This window comes from Phalangium opilio, unplaced genomic scaffold (assembly GCF_054372755.1).
Source record: "Phalangium opilio isolate 3A_F unplaced genomic scaffold, DU_Popi_V2 ptg000200l_1, whole genome shotgun sequence".
In the NCBI taxonomy this organism is placed as follows: Eukaryota; Metazoa; Arthropoda; class Arachnida; order Opiliones; family Phalangiidae; genus Phalangium; species Phalangium opilio.
In genome coordinates, this window is record NW_028324213.1 from 526340 (window position 1) to 540303 (window position 13964).

Consider the following 13964-nt stretch of genomic DNA (forward strand, 5'->3'; position numbering starts at 1 on the left):
CGCTCAAATTGGAAACCTATTGCCCGCAAGTGTCCCTCAAATTGGAAACCTATTGCCCGCAAGGGTCGCTCAAATTGGAAACCTATTGCCCGTAAGGGTCGCTCAAATTGGAAACCTATTCCCCGTAAGGGTCGCTCAAATTGGAAACCTATTGCCCGTAAGGGTCGCTCAAATTGGAAACCTATTGCCCGCAAGGGTCGCTCAAATTGGAAACCTACTGCCCGAAATGGTCGTTCAAATTGGAAACCTACTGCCCGAAATGGTCGTTCAAATTGGAAACCTACTGGCCGAAATGGTCGTTCAAATTGGAAACCTACTGCCCGAAAGGGTCGCTCAAATTGGAAACCTATTGCCCGCAAGAGTCGCTCAAATTGGAAACCTATTGCCCGAAAGGGTCGCTCAAATTGGAAACCTATTGCCCGAAAGGGTCGCTCAAATTGGAAACCTATTGCCCGCAAGAGTCGCTCAAATTGGAAACCTATTGCCCTCAAGGGTCGCTAAAATTGGAAACCTACTGCCCGAAATGGTCTATCAAATTGGAAACCTACTGCCCGAAATGGTCTATCAAATTGGAAACCTACTGCCCGAAATGGTCGCTCAAATTGGAAACTGTGGAAGTGGTAACTGTGATATCTAGATATGAAGGGTTGCTGAAAATGGTATGTTCAGTTGGCAGAGTTACTATTCTCTCATCAGATATAATTGGTAAGTTAAATAGAATCACTTTTGATAAAAAATAGAGGTAGCCTATCGTTAAATACAAAAAAATCACTTCTGTGTTACGTATAGTGAACAAGTTTATTTACGTGAAGATGCGTTTGTACAAAGCGCGATACTAGTCGCATCCATATTAGTTATTACTAATTTTTAAATAAAAACAGATGAATAAAGTTTAGTTCACAATTTAACAAGAAGTGTTTTTTATCTTTAACATTATCACCTTTGATGGGGTTTAAAACGTTTTTTTACCATCGTAGAAAAAGGACGCTAACCATTATTGCATTGTGTGGGTGCAATCAAGAGTACCACGAGAATTGCAACGCATGCAACAGTTAGGCATCATAGTGCCCGTCACGGAGCTCACCGATTGGGTCCACCCAATGGTAATAGTGGAAAAACCAAAAGGAAGGTCACACCCGGAACCCTCCTATCCAATGCCTACCGCTCAACAAATCTACGCTGATCTACACCGTTCTGGACGCGCAAAGTGCGTTCTGGCACATAGAGCTGGATGAACCAAGCTCTTACTTGTGTACAATCGCAACACCTTACGGACGATACAGATTCCTCCGGCTACCTTATGGTCTCTCCTCAGCGTCAGAATTATTTCCAGCAACTAGCGGTAGACAAGATAGAATACTTGGGCAACATCCTGTCCTCCAAAGGCCTCGAAATTTCACCACAGAAGTTCAAGCGATTCAATGAATACCGTCACCAACAGACAAAAAATCATTACCAAGATTCCTTGGCATGGTGAATTACTTGGCAAAATTCCTGCCCCAACACTCAACAATTACAGCTCCACTACGCGAGCTCCTGAAGAAAGAGGTCTCATTCATGTGGGACGCGCAGAAGGAAGCTGTCTTCCTAAAACCAAAACGCCTCATCTCCTCGTCCCCAGTACTGGCCTATTACAACTCACAAGCCATCAGGACAATATCAGTAGAAAGCAGCCTAATAGGCGTCGGTGCAGTACTACTACAAAATGGTAAACCTGTTGAGTATGCTTCAACCTCTTTCACCCGCACTCAACTAAACTACGCGCCAATAGAACGCGATCTTCTAGGCATAGTCTACGCGTGCGAAAGATTCCACTATTATGTCATTGGAGTCCCCTTTATCGTACAGGCCGATCATAAACCTTTAATTGTCATCATTAAGACTCTCACCACGCATCCAGCGCTTAGTTCTTCGCCTGCTCAGATACCAACAACCTGGCACTCATTTAAAAGTGCCCGTCACGTTGTCACGTGCTCCTCAATCCACGACAGAAATTGACTCATCCTACTTAGAAACCGATGAGCCGGGAGTGTGGTTCTGTTGCAAGGAAAACAAACTCAATTCAACAACGCTACCGCATCTGAGCCAGCTGCACAAACGATTTTTTCTACATAAAAGAAGGATGGCCATCTGCATACGAAAAATTGCACACCGAGTTAAAGCCGTTCTGGGCGATAAAAGAAGAACTTCATGTATCAGAAGGCCTAATTTACCGAGGGGATGCGCTTTACGTCCCGAAGTGCTCCGCCGTGATGTCATGACCCAAATTCACTCAGTTCATCAAGGAATAACCGCGTGCCTATCTAAAGCCAAGCTGTATGTCTACTGGCCACAAATGAAAAGAGACATCACAAAGTATGTCCAGAACTGTACAACTTGCCGAAAAAACGGACCGTTCGAACACGCTATGAGCTTACGCCTCACGATGTACCTGAGCTACCCTCGCACACTGTTGGTGCGGATCTCTTCCACATCAATAATACAAATCTGATCATTCTAGTTGACTATTAGTCCAAATGCGTAGAAGCTCAAGAGTTACGAAGCACTAATGATAAAGCAATAATAAAGTTCCTAAATCCACAATTCTGTCGATATGGTGCTCCGCAGAAATTGGTGTCTGATAATGGTCCTCCCTTTAACTCGAGCTTTTTCAAGGGTTTACTCCAACAATGGGCAGTAGAACACGTAACATCCAGCGCATATCATTCTTAAAAAGCAACGGTATGACAGAACGAACCATACAAACAATAAAAAACCTGGCAATCAAAGCGCAACAGGAAGGTCGTGACCTACAGTATGTTCTTATGGAATATCGTTCGACGCCCATTGGAAAGCTACCGTCGCCCAGCGAGATGTTAAAAGAACACCGTACCAGAACACCGTACCAGAACACCGTAAACTATAAACAAAACAAACACTTCAAACGCACTTCTCAACTTGTCATATTCGCAAACCTTACTGGATTAAAAAAAACCAATGATTAAACGTCAAAATCATGCGCACCGCACAAAACCTAAAACCCTAAAGGCCAGCCGGGAGTGTGGCGCACTCCTGTAAGCCAAGCTTCTGGGCGGCAAAGTTTGAGGGAATACGACACATGTCGGCGATCCTACCCTATAGGTGCCGACTGTCCCGTGTCCGCCGGAGGTGACTTACCCCAATTCCACCTTCCGTCACCTCCCAAGTAAACCTCATTTCCTTCCCTGCTTATACACATACGACCTAACGGCCCCCGTCAGTGCTGGGCCGCGTAGGGTCTCCCGCTCAATTCTTCCTGGTGCTCAAGGCCTAACGGCTAAGCACTAGTGTTGTAGGTGGAAAAAAAAAAAAAAAAACCCTAAAGGCCGGGAGACCAGTATATTACCATGTCGGACCACGGTAATGGAAACCTACACGAAAGCAAAGAGCCCTTGTCGTCTATCCTGAAGATAAATGACGGAAAAACATTGCGGAGAACTCCCCACCAAATACGTCCGACACACCTACACAGTACAGTACCTCAAAGCGACTACGCTGAACAAGAAGTACAACAGGTGGAGGACAATTGTGTTAAGCATTTGCGGCAAACTTTAACCAATCTACCCGATCCTGCGGCCAATACTTACCGAACCACTTCAAGAGTCAGACTAGGAAGATTACCACCACCCATACAAAAACAAACTTCAATTTCAACAACTCAAATTTATTCACCGACCTCGGCAACGCAGAACACATCTCCAACACCACGACCCTTGCAAAATCAAACTTCAGTCTTAACAACTCAAACTCATTCACCGATTTCAGCAACACAGATCCGATCTCCTACTATACTTCAAACGTCAAGACCAGACCAAAAGCAAATAGTGGTTGTAATTACACCGCGTAAACTCTAACCGCCACGTACAACATCAATATCAAACATTAGGACTTTAAGTCCTGGCACGACGCCTGCTCAGACGCTGGACAACACCCGAACAGCGCTACTCGAATTTCTCCGGGAACTTCCCCATTTCCCAAGACAATTTCTGTATCTGCCATACCCAGCACACAAGCACCATTTACACATTAACAGCAAGTACACAACAACCAAGTTCAACCCGAACAAGAACTAATATTTTCAATCCAAATCGTTTTCGTAATACTTAATTTTTTAAAAAATGAAAGATGTTATATACTCCTGTTATATACTTTTGTAATACACTTGATATATACTCTTGCTATATACTCTTAATAACATTATCATATATTGTAAGTCTCGCCACTAGTATACCCTGATCCACTACTGCGCGCCACCTATTGCGAATAACGAGGTTTCCTCATAAAGGAGCTAGCTACTTTGTATTCAGTTTATATTGGACACTTGATGAGCACAGTCAATAAATATTTTATTATAATTAATTCTATCGACTTACTAAACATAAGTGGGTTTTCCCAGAACCTTGTTTTAGACGTACGAGTGTTTTTTTGGTTCGAATTAGAAATTAGTAGTTTTGCATAAATTGGTAGTAATGAAGATTAGAGATACGTTTAGGACATTTCATGTTTTTTAAATTAGGGAGACTAGAGATTAAATAAAGATTTACGATTTGAAAGTGAACTTTAAAATTACCGAGATAAACCTATGGTAAAAGAAACACCTTTCAGTTCTATAACCTTGAAAAACTGATAAGGAAAGTTCAGTTTTTCGTTAGAAAGGAAACAAGATCTTTTCGTAAAGGTATGATCTAATGGAAATCGTGTCTTACAGATTTTATTCTGAATTAAACGTTTTATAAGGCAAAGCTAGTGGTATGCATCAGAGAATAAAATTTAACATAGAACTTATATATTCTTTGTAAGTAATGATTTGAAACCTAGGATTAGCGGATGATTATATATTTTGACAATGTAGAGAAAACTATTCAATGACTTAAGCCTCGTTAGACAAAACAAAGCGAAAAAATGTTGGTCTAGTATTTCGATATTGAGTCGTATACTAGTCTTTTCCCCGACTCGGAGAGGTAATATTTTGGTTTTCCCAACTTGTTCATAGCTAAGTTAAACATAAAACAATAGTCGCAAAACCACGTACGCTGAATTTATTGGCTATTTACGCCAATACAATGTTTACAATCTCCACCGTTTAAATTTTCTCCCTTAAAAAACTGCTGTGGTGCAAGCGATTATTTATATCATGTAAGCCCGTTTTCAATCAACCTTTTCTAGTTGCTTTTTTTAGGAGCTTCGCTTCACCAGTAAATCGCGATTTGTCTGACAAAAACCCGATTCAAATGTTGAAGCAAAAGCGAAACTCTTCACCCGTTTTCAAATTCACTTCTCTCGCCTCTCCACGCTCGTCAGGACCCTTGTTTATATCAGTCGTCCTCTGTTCAATCTTTAGGCCAGTTAAAAAATACTCATAAATATCCTTAAAACACTCATAAACATCCTTAAAACACTCATAAACATCCTTAAAATAGTTAAAAACACCCTTAAAATGCTTCTAAATATTCTTAAGATAATTAAAACTCGATATTGTTTTTGAAAATTAGGCCTATCCTCATTTTAAATCACGCGGCGCAAAAAAAATCGGTCGAGAGAAATAAAGTACCCACGTCACTACCAGGCCAAGCGCTTTCCTTTTTCGGATAAAAGCGAAAGATATTTTTCACGAGAATCTGATTCAGAAGCGCCAAAAAAAGCGCGTTAGAAAACGGGTTCCGATTTCGCTTTAGCGTTTTGCTTCAGTTTTTGGAGCAAAAGCTTCTTGAAAAGCTTGATTGAAAAGCTATAGTGCTTTATTGTACAAATAAAGTTTATATGCTTTATGCCGACAGTTTTAGTTAACTATGAAATATAGCGTTTTTCCAAAGCACTGTCGCACTGAAAAAACGTTCTAAATAATAAGGAAGCTATGCCTATTTCGTAAAAAAATATGGTTATTGGATTCGCAGAATAATAATTAATTTGTAGTGCTGTGATTTCAAGCTCAAGATGTTTTTATAGGAGTTCACATATTACCTAAACTTAGATTTGTTTCTTTTACCAAGATCTCAGCTGTCCGAATGTTGTTAAGAAAATGGCAGGGCGTTATGCGATTGGTTGGAGGTGCAAATCTCAAACTAATTAATTTAAAATTGAAACTATAATTTGAATTTTAAAATCATTCGGAGGGATTTCTTGGATGTTTCAGATAGGTCGATATAAATACCATTTAATTTTGCTTCTCACCCTCCCTTTAAGGGTTTTTAAATACTTTTCATAGCATCGAATATTAGTGCACCATTTAGTTGCTAAACCATGTAACGGTCGGAGCTGTTGGTTTTAAATACAATCACCTCATGTGATGATCTAACGCTGAGGTTATTAGTTTGACCTGCCCTGTATTATTACTGTCGTAGTACCAAAGATTTCGCTCGTCATTGGAGGGCGAGTGAAAGACTGTGGTAAAAATATTTCCCGATCGTTCATTTCTTAAAGGAAGAGCTTTATGGTACTAAGGTATGTCCTACCCCCAATAAAATCTTCAAGCTCGTCAGCTTAAACGATTTCTGTCACTCAAAATTTCAACAGCACTCCTCTATTTCGAAATTTAAAAAATTAAGGGAAATTTTGAAAGCAAAAGCAATTATAAAACTACTGACTTTATTTTTAGAATAGTCTTAATGCGTTGCTACGTGTATTTTGCCAGAAATTGATTGGAATTTTCAAAGCAAAAGCTAGTAAATAATTATGTTAATTTAGAATGGTCTCTTAGGACGGTGTTTATAACGATCCCAGTAGTGACAAACAAATCCCCCGTTCTATGGATATAGTCATCAATCCGTTGTCCGGTTTTTGTTTTATTCCGACAGGCAGGGCTAGATATTCGAGTCCCCATTGAGTCTTGAGGCTATTCACATGTACCGAGGAATATAGAGTCGCCTAGTCTGTCAAACGAAAGAAGAGCCCTGAGAAATTTGTCCAAATTGGTGTAGCCACCATCGACCCCATGCTCCCATAGTACTTTATCAACTTGTTTTGTTTTGTCAATAGTCGTCTGTAATATAGTCTGCTATAAACAGATAGGCTTAATCGCAACAGAACCAATACATTTTATATATATTTAATATGTTTATGTTTCATGATTTTTTACGATCATCGAGTATTAAAGAATAAAAAACAAAATTAACGACAAGACACCAGTTTTATCTTTGTTGAACTAGCATTGCAATATATTTTAATGACATAAGTTAAAGTACTTGTCCATAAGTAGTTAAGCATCAAAGCTTTAATTGGTAAAAAGCCGAAAAGGAAACATTTTATCAAAAACTTGAATGACTACTGTGATGCCTTAAGTAGCGAAAAGACTAAAGGTACTATTTATTACTTTAATTTATACTGTTGAAAAATTAGTTAACCCTCGTTAAATTTAGATGTTAGGATCTCTGCAGCTATGGTTGGTTTGCCTTATTTATTCAATGAGGAAATAACTCCTTGGGTTTCTGAAAAGGTACATGTTTTGAAATTAGTTGTGATTATAGTTTTTTTTGAATATGCATCTCATTGAAATATCTTATCCAAGGATGACGCATCAGCAACCCCTTTGGTCAGAGTTTTTCACGACACTTATTTCACTAAACCAGTTAGTATTACAATAGGAGAGGAAAGAATTCAATGTAGTGATGTACTTCATGCCATAGCTGTGAACTTCTCCTGTTACTATATGTTCAATTTAGAATACAATACTAAGGTGAAGAGAACTTTAGAGTTCGTGCAATTTGCAATTTTAAAAATTGATCCTCCAAAACGCATCCCAGCCTCTTTTCAAATTATTGTCAATTCACTCTCTGGGTGTTAGAGTGTAATCTGTATCTTGTGCAGAATAAAAAGTTTTTACTTATGTATTCTACCATTCAAGGGCTTTTATTTCAACCTGTCAGTTGTTCCTATTTAAACTTTTCAAAAGCTCATACATAAATATTTCCATGGTTCGGATTAGAACCTTTAGACTGAGCTTTCTTGAACCTGTAGAGGGATCGTATTTGAACCTTTAGGCGGATCGTATTTCAACCTGTAGGCGGATCGTATTTCAACCTTTAGGCGGATCGTATTTCAACCTTTAGGCGGATCGTATTTCAACCTTTAGGCGGATCGTATTTCAACCTTTAGGCGGATCGTATTTGAACCTTTAGGCGGATCGTATTTGAACCTTTAGACGGATCGTATTTGAACCTTTAGACGGATCGCATTTGAACCTATAGAGGGAGCTTATTTGAACCTTTTTTTTAGGGTTCTTCACTGAACATTTTTTTGAGGTTCATCCTTGCACCTTTCAAGGAGTAGTAAACCCACCGAAATATGGAGAGTTAATTAGGTCATTTAAGTGTGCCGCCAGCCTTCTAGCGCGCTAGACCCGCGCGTGTATACTCGCGTGTGTCTAGAGTGGGGGAACACCGGTTTTTTATCCGGGGGGGTTTCTTTGAGTTCGTTTATTGGTCGATTGTGGGGGTCGCCAATTGATTAGGTCTTTTTTAACTGGTTAAAGGGCGTGAACTTCTTTAGTCGTGACGTAATGGCCAGATTTAGATAAGAGGGTGTTAGCTTATGCGACGTATGTTAGACATCAGTTAACGTCTCGAATTTCACTGGAGACGGTTTTCTTTACGCCTACATGTTATCCGCTACTCGGTCATTGCGCTAGAAAGATATTACTATCAGAAAATTGACTGAACAAGATGTCGCGAATACGTTTCATGGTATTGACAGCGCTGTGTTGAAGAGATTTTTAGGACGTGTCTATACTTGTCTTTAGTCGTGACGTAATTGCTAGACAGAGTTTTGTCTGATAAGAGAATGCTCTCTTTATCTCGCTTATTCGCCTTGAAGAGAGCATTGATTTCTAATGGAGATCTTCTTACACAGTATGCGTTATATAGTGACGTATCAACGATTCAAAATCTGTTAACGTCTCGAATTTCACTCGAGACGATTTTATTTACGCCTACATACTATCCGCTACTCGGTCATTGCGCTAGAAAGATATTACTATCAGAAAATTGACTAAACAAGATGTCGCGAATACGTTTAATGGTATTAACAGCGCTGTGTTGAAGAGAATCCCTATTCATCATATATAATAACATAAATAAAGGTCTTTGTCGGCGATAGGACAAGTTAGTTATAAATTAACAAAATTTAGCCCTATGGTTATAAATGAACAAGTTGGATAAAATAAAACAGATGTGGTTGAAGACTTTAAAAGATGAAATTTAATATCACTGTATATGTACAGATATAATGATGAAAAAATAAAGGCGTTCATCGGCAATGGGAAAATTTTATGAATTGTTTATAACTAAGTTTAATCTTGACCCAAGGTTTCACTCGAACTAGTTGGATAAAACTAAAGAGAAGCAGATGTGGTTGAAGGTTTAAAAAAAATAATATTATTGAATCCATACACATAGTAACGATAATAAGTAATATGACTCCGCTTAAGTGTAATCAGAAAGAGCTATTCATACCCTTACATTAAAGGATAGATATCTTTGACTTAAAGCTAGAAAAGAAAACGCTCATTTAGTATAAAAGATCAGACTTAAAGGACGAGATTCATTCGTACCGAAAAAATACTTTACTAACAATTTGCGATAACACATTTCTATAAAAAGGTGAGTACTTTGTACTTTTCAAATGGACTGGAAAATTTAGTAAAAGGGAAATAGTTATTTTATACAGCGAATCAAAGTAAGAGACCGAAATGGAAGAAGAAAATATAATAGAATCCCCGAGAAAAAAACAAAAAATAGAAGACGTTAAAGTAACATCTTTACAAGATATAGCTATAAATAATTTAATGCATGTTTTTAAATATAAGTTTCATAATGAAAGATATTTTAATTTTAACGATGTAAAAAATTTCATACCGAAAACCTTTTGGGGACACATAGAATCAGTCTTTTTTAAAGCCGCCGAAGTAGATAAACATCGAGCACCTGGAACTTTCGAAGATTTGGATATAAGTATATCAAAATCGTCTATAGAGAGAGAAATAGTGTTCGACGAATTCAGTCCCTTAACGTTCGAAGAATTTGAACTAGTGCATCGCAACCGGATAGAAACGCCACCATTTATCTTATCAAATGAACAAAATCATTTACATTACCAATATTACGTAAAAATATACTATTGTGGTTGCCCGCAAAATTATAGACGAATATGTCCCGCTTGCTATTTTCATCATAGTTTAAACGATTGTTTAAACGCTAAATATGAACAAGTAACTGATCACTATCAGGTTAATAGTAAAGACGTGCTACGCAATTATATCTGGAACTATAATAAAAGCTGGTGTTCCAACTGCATTTTACAACCATTATTCTCATTAAAAGATGCTGACGATTGCGAACAAACTACTGATTGGCATAGTCCCTCAAATAATTATCCCTTCGAACACGGTTTTATCGGGGAAGACATTAACCGTAACACTGTTCCAAGACCTACAATAGAAGATGCGTTCTAACAGTTAATCACTCCAACATGGTGCTATTTAAATATCTTAACAATGGATTCATTTTTACGGTTCGAGCCTCGTAACCAGAAAAGGTTCCATTGAGGAGAAGGAAAAGGCCTGGGTTTTATTATTGGTTAGTAACGCCCATGCCTTTTCCTTTTCCCATACGGTTCTATAATCATCTCTTCGAAAACGGTTTTATCGGGGAGGATATTAATCGTAACATTGTTCCAAGATCTAAATAGAAGGTGAGTTCTAACGGTTAAAATATATAAAAGCACGGCATTAACGGATGAAATTCATTCGTGTCGAAATAACGATACTATCAACTATAGTTTTTAAGATTGGTGAGTACTAAATATTTTCATTGGATCATTAAATTTCTGGGAAAATTGGTATTCATTTGCTTTCGGAAAGAAATATAGATTTGAAGTTTTTTCCCGCTAAAAAATGTCGGACACTTCATCGTCGGACACTTCATGGTCAGACGATGAGGTTAAACCAGTCGATTTAGCTACTAAATTTCGACCAGAGCTATATTATACGATAGATAAAACATCAAACCGGGTATCTAGGAAATATAGATGCGTTACAACCGAATATAACGTTAAATTCCGCAACTTAGAAGAACTTAAATTAATAAATATTCACGATCAACTTTCCCAAATTTTGAATTCTCTCATAACTCATGTTACGCGAAATGCTGAAGAATATAATTTAATAAGATTCGCCCTGAGCTCTGACGCTTTAGAGAACCCTATCAATTTAAGATTCATGGCTATAAATGAATTAACTTCTGATCGGTTACTAGCTAGTATTGAAAAGGTGGCGCAGTCTAAGCGTAATCTTATACTTGAGGGTACCCTAAAAATTGATGTTATTCTTCTAAAATGTAAAGTTCCAATGGCAAGTACCTTCCTTATCTAGTTTTTGGGCTTATATGTTAAAGATATTTAAATCATCAAGACCCGTCTGCCACGTCAAATGAGAAAACGGACCACTAAACATCGGGTCACGTTTTCCCACCTTGTTAAAGTGAGAGTGATACCGTACGAAGATCGAGTCAACTACGAGTTCATAGACGATATTAGAGAACGTTTTAAAAATGGAGAACGGGTTAGAGTATCGCCTCCGCTTAGAAACACCGATGACCATTTTACTGGCTGGTCCAAGCAGCTCGGGGAAAACAACGTGGGTAATAAATTTACTCAAATATAAAGACATTATCATGGACAAACCTCCTGATAGAATAGTCTATTGCTATAGCGTTTATCAGGACATTTTTGATGAACTGAAACTCTTTTTACCTATTGAATTCCACGAAGGACTAATTCCTAATGATTCTGATTTTTTTGATAAACGAATAAATAATCTTTTAATCCTAGACGATCTAGCTAACACCTGTACCAAACAGGAGTTTATAAGTAATCTTTTTTGTGTCGGGAGTCATCATTTATCTTTAAGCATCGTGCTGCTGTCTCAAAATGTCTTTAACCCAGGTAAATATTCTAGAAATATATCATTGAACTGTTCTTATATCGTTATGTTTAAAAATCCTAGGGATAATAACCAGGTTCGCTATTTAAGTCGTCAGCTTTTTCCTACAGACACCAAACGCCTAACGGAAGCGTACGAAGAGTGTACCGAAAAAGCGTATTCTTATATCTTAATAGATCTAAAACAAAGTACCGATAATAGTTTAAGACTTAGGTCCAATATATTCCCTAATGAAGGACCGATGGTAATCTACGTTAGAAAATAATAATCCATAAAATATAAATCTCAATTTATTTAACCTCATTTCGAGACATGCCTTTACCCGTATCGGTTAGGAACCAATTACCCTTTTTAAATCTCTTGCGTAAAAGCGGTGTGAAACAAAGAAAACTTTTAATATCAAAGTGTACGCGACCCCAATTGGATTGTATAAGCGGTATTTGTTATAATTTGAAGAACGGAGGTATTCCATTGAATCGACATAAAAAGAAAAGACTTCAACGTTACAAAAACGTTATAAGGTATTTATCCAAGAGAGGTTTAAGCGACAAAAAGAGGCGACAGGTGTTAATTAAACAGGTAGGAGGATTCTGGCCGGCGTTGCTTTCAATGTTAATACCGACAATAGCTTCGGTCTTTACTAGATAATGAAAAAGTGCGTTTTAGTACCAGCGGCTTTACTGACGGACAATCAAAAGGAAGTTAACAGTTTAGACAACGCCATTAAAGAGGTACTGAGAAAACCTGGTACTGCCGAGGAAAAATTGAAGGAGTACCTTTTAACTCTTCAGAAATATTTATCTTTAAAGAGTTTAGCGGAGCCACCAAGCGTTACTATCTTGCCACCTACAACGAGTTCGTCTTTTCCAGCACCCGGAGTGTCGAGTAAAATACAGCCTCTAAGTCCTTCATCCTCGTCTTGGATTCCTCCATCGTGGCCTACCCCTATCCAGAATATACCTATTAATATCTCTACCCCCTCCCAAATTGTCCCTACTAATGTCGCTACCCCTTCCCAAAGTATCCCTTTTAATATCTCCTCGAGTCTGACTACCCCACAGCCTATAATGAGTAGTACAGCAATGGGTCAAACACCGGCGATATCGTTTACTACGCCAGCGTCTCTCTCTCGAACGACCAGTATGCCAATTTTAACACCCATGGGACCCGTGGTACCGAAACAGTCCGGGACGTCTCAAACGCCGAGTATGCCAGTTTTAACACCCATGGTACCGAATCAGCCCGTGACGTCTCAACAGGCCTTATCAACGAAGGGCGCTTCTGGTTCAAAGTTCCGGAAACTTAACCCTAACGATGAGACTTCGCCGAAAAAAAGACTCGCGAAAATTCCATCTACGAAATCAAAACCGTACCCTACACAAGCCAAAATAAAAAAAGATCGCGAAGCTAGTTTGAAAGAACTTCAAAAGCCCGAATCTAAGATCGAATGGGTAACTTATAGAAAGGCAAAAAAATAACCTTAATAATGATTATTACATTAAAAGCATCTAACTCATTATATTGAAAAACACGTATCTGATTATATAAAAGCATGTATTTGAGTATATAAAAAAGCTTGTATCTGATTATATATAAAAGCATGATAATTACAATTTATATAAAAGCATGATAATTACAATTTATATAAAAAATTATAATTGAATAATAAATATTTTTATTCTCGCATTCAATACAAGTGTATCTGATTATTAAACATTACAACTTTAATATTTTATTGGTTACATTTTTCATATCTATGTCTTAACAAGTGAAGGCAGATATTCCATAAAGATAAAGCGTCGTTAATTTCCGTTTTATTTTCATACATTTTCAGAACTCTATGAAACGAATTTCCTAGACATCTTTGAATAAGGAAGAATATACAATGAGGTCCGCAACAAAGGGAGAACATATCTTGAATTAATTTATCGTTATAGATCCATCTGGACGCGTATTTGGCCAGGTTAATTTTATACGTATCCGGGCTCTGCCCGTAGCTGCAGAAAAAATTACC

General features: G+C 37.9%; 1 protein-coding gene and 1 long non-coding RNA gene across 2 annotated transcripts; both read left to right on the forward strand.

Annotated features, from left to right (window-relative positions):
• Positions 1 to 7274: 7274 nt before the first annotated feature.
• Positions 7275 to 7561, forward strand: LOC149621758 (uncharacterized). Its single transcript, XR_016375006.1, has 3 exons — positions 7275 to 7313; positions 7374 to 7450; positions 7523 to 7561. It is a non-coding gene; the product is annotated as an uncharacterized LOC149621758 (long non-coding RNA).
• A 4701-nt stretch (positions 7562 to 12262) lies between these two features.
• On the forward strand, positions 12263 to 13428 carry LOC149621759 (uncharacterized). Its single transcript, XM_089853624.1, has 3 exons — positions 12263 to 12529; positions 12595 to 12681; positions 12760 to 13428. The coding sequence occupies exons 1-3, from the start codon at positions 12263 to 12265 to the stop codon at positions 13426 to 13428; spliced, it is 1023 nt and encodes a 340-aa protein (XP_089709750.1).
• The last annotated feature ends 536 nt before the right edge of the window (positions 13429 to 13964 follow it).

Bases quoted from the DNA above. Each gene is read 5' to 3' on its own strand.
- LOC149621759 (XM_089853624.1), top strand. From the start codon at position 12,263: ATGCCTTTACCCGTATCGGTTAGGAACCAATTACCCTTTTTAAATCTC. The intron at 12,530-12,594 runs GTAGGAGGATTC...GGTCTTTACTAG, and splicing joins GACAGGTGTTAATTAAACAG to ATAATGAAAAAGTGCGTTTT. The intron at 12,682-12,759 runs GTACTGAGAAAA...TTATCTTTAAAG, and splicing joins TAGACAACGCCATTAAAGAG to AGTTTAGCGGAGCCACCAAG.